Source organism: Rutidosis leptorrhynchoides, chromosome 9 (genome assembly GCF_046630445.1).
Source record: "Rutidosis leptorrhynchoides isolate AG116_Rl617_1_P2 chromosome 9, CSIRO_AGI_Rlap_v1, whole genome shotgun sequence".
NCBI classification, from domain to species: domain Eukaryota; kingdom Viridiplantae; phylum Streptophyta; class Magnoliopsida; order Asterales; family Asteraceae; genus Rutidosis; species Rutidosis leptorrhynchoides.
This window is the reverse complement of record NC_092341.1, coordinates 22,036,011-22,038,261: the sequence shown is the minus strand read 5'-3', so window position 1 is coordinate 22,038,261 and position 2,251 is coordinate 22,036,011. Positions and strand designations below refer to the sequence as shown.

At 28.9% G+C, this 2,251-nt stretch overlaps 1 protein-coding gene across 1 annotated transcript; it reads left to right on the top strand.

The window, feature by feature from the left end:
- The first annotated feature begins 665 nt into the window (after positions 1–665).
- Positions 666–1,914, top strand: LOC139866455 (glyoxylase I 4-like). Its single transcript, XM_071854690.1, has 3 exons — positions 666–978; positions 1,078–1,183; positions 1,633–1,914. Exons 1-3 carry the CDS (start codon positions 824–826, stop codon positions 1,876–1,878), a joined length of 507 nt encoding a protein of 168 aa, XP_071710791.1. The 5' UTR covers positions 666–823; the 3' UTR covers positions 1,879–1,914.
- The last annotated feature ends 337 nt before the right edge of the window (positions 1,915–2,251 follow it).

The following is a 2,251-nucleotide window of genomic DNA, read 5'->3' as shown; positions in this document are numbered from 1 at the left end:
TATTATGAAATGGTATGCATGTCTGTCAACTTTTGATGTAATGAAATGTTGTCTTTTAAAAACAAATGCAACGTTTGTAAAATGTATCATATAAAGGTCAAATACCCCGCGATGTAATCATATGTTATTGTATTCGTCCTTATGGATTAGGACGGGTCGTCTCATGTACATCACTAATATTTGACATTATAGTCACGGTTAGAAACAGTCTAACAGATTTTTATCGCAACGCACGAAACCCTGATCTCGTTTATACATAAAATCTATTAAATTATTAATATTCCTTGTTCATTTAGTAACCATTTATATATCTCCATATTAAATTTTGGTAATCGTAAATAATTTAATTATTATAAAAAAATCAAATTGCGTAAAAGATGACAAATTGTTGAATTTTGTATAATCCCACTCATCAAGTACCTAATATTTACAGCTGTATACTATTCCAACTTAAAAAGTTAAAAGCAGAACAAAGTTAAACTCCTAAAAAAACAAATTCAGATGAGGAAATGAGGTATGCCTACCCCACTTGATTGCTATGCAACGTGGAACCTACGTGTCAGCTACAAGATCATAATGACACGTGTCACGAAAAACTTAATTTAACAATCTCACGTCTATAAATAACACCATCATCTCTACTTCTATTTTCCACATCCATTTTCTGTTCAGTGTCGTCCTTTGAATCTTCGCGAATCTATTTTTCAAATAAAGTTTTTTTATTATATTCTAAAAATTTTGCATTCCTCCAAACGTCGTCGTTTCAATCTGAATCTCATCAGTTTCTTGATCGCATCTGATTAAAAATAAAATACAAAATAAAATGAAAGAAACTGTTGCAAATCCCCTGCATCTTAAATCGTTGAATCATATATCACTTGTATGTCGATCTGTTGAAGAATCTACTGATTTTTACACAAACGTTCTTGGATTTTTTCCAATTCGAAGGCCTGGATCGTTTGATTTCGACGGTGCTTGGTAATTAATTTAATTTAATTTAATCATCACGTTGTAATTTAAATTTATGTAATTATGCAGCTGCTGTTGTTAATTTGAATGATTATGATTAATTTTCAGGCTGTTTAACTACGGAATTGGAATTCATCTATTGCAATCAGAACACCCTGATAATATGATCAAGAAAACTGAAATTAATCCCAAAGATAACCATATTTCATTTCAGGTATACTTAATTATTTGTCTTGGATTAACTATCTGATTATTTATTTATTTTTTAAATCATTACTTATTTTTAGTGACTTTATACCATATCAAGTTACACGTACACCTAGTTGAATCCTTAATCTCTTAAAGTAACAAGAAGTTAGATTGCACTGTTTAATATATATTCGCACAACCTAACGTGAAATAGTAAAACTATCATTATTCTTAATCATACACTATTAAATACTATGCACTATTGAATATAATATATGTGGTAAAGTGTTGTTCACTATAATAAAATATTTGGATCATTATTATGAGATATATACGCGTACAACATATACTAACAAACTATCCTAACATATCTTTATCTTTAACTAATCTAATATTTACCAAACTATAAAGTTATGATAAACAAATTGTGCGGTATTCTAAAATTTAATTATAATATAATGTTTTTGGTGATAGTGTGAGAGTATGGGAGCAGTGGAAAAAAAGTTGAAAGAAATGGGGATAACATATAAGAGACAGAGGGTAGAAGAAGGAGGAATTTATGTGGATCAGTTATTTTTTCATGATCCAGATGGTTTTATGATTGAGATTTGTAACTGTGATAATTTACCGGTGATACCAATTGCCGGAGAAATGGTTAGGTCATGTTCCCGGCTAAACTTGGGCATTATTACTCAGAAGCAATTACAAACATTTGTTTAGTTGTAAAGCTAAAGCTAGTGGATTCTTATTTGGTTATGTTGTCATGGTTTTATTTACTTTGTAATCGTTTTAGATTTGTTTTTTTTTTTTTATATATTGTGCTCTATTTTGTTGTTTAATTAATAAATTTAATTTAATTTTGGTGATGACCTTAGTGGGGTCATTACCATTTTTATGTCTTCAATTTTCTCTACTTGAATTAATAATAATTTTTCCCCTGGTAATGAACTACTCCGTATGATTTTAATAAGAGGTTGAGAGTTTATAGAAGCTTGTAATAGCTTGAGTTATAATTTCAATAGGTGTTTTAATAGGTTTTAAGTTATAAACTTTTAATTTGGCATACATCGAAAAGTAGAGTTTAAAAAAAATA

Bases quoted from the DNA above. Each gene is read 5' to 3' on its own strand.
- LOC139866455 (XM_071854690.1), top strand. From the start codon at position 824: ATGAAAGAAACTGTTGCAAATCCCCTGCATCTTAAATCGTTGAATCAT. The intron at 979-1,077 runs GTAATTAATTTA...ATTAATTTTCAG, and splicing joins TTTGATTTCGACGGTGCTTG to GCTGTTTAACTACGGAATTG. The intron at 1,184-1,632 runs GTATACTTAATT...TTTTGGTGATAG, and splicing joins ATAACCATATTTCATTTCAG to TGTGAGAGTATGGGAGCAGT.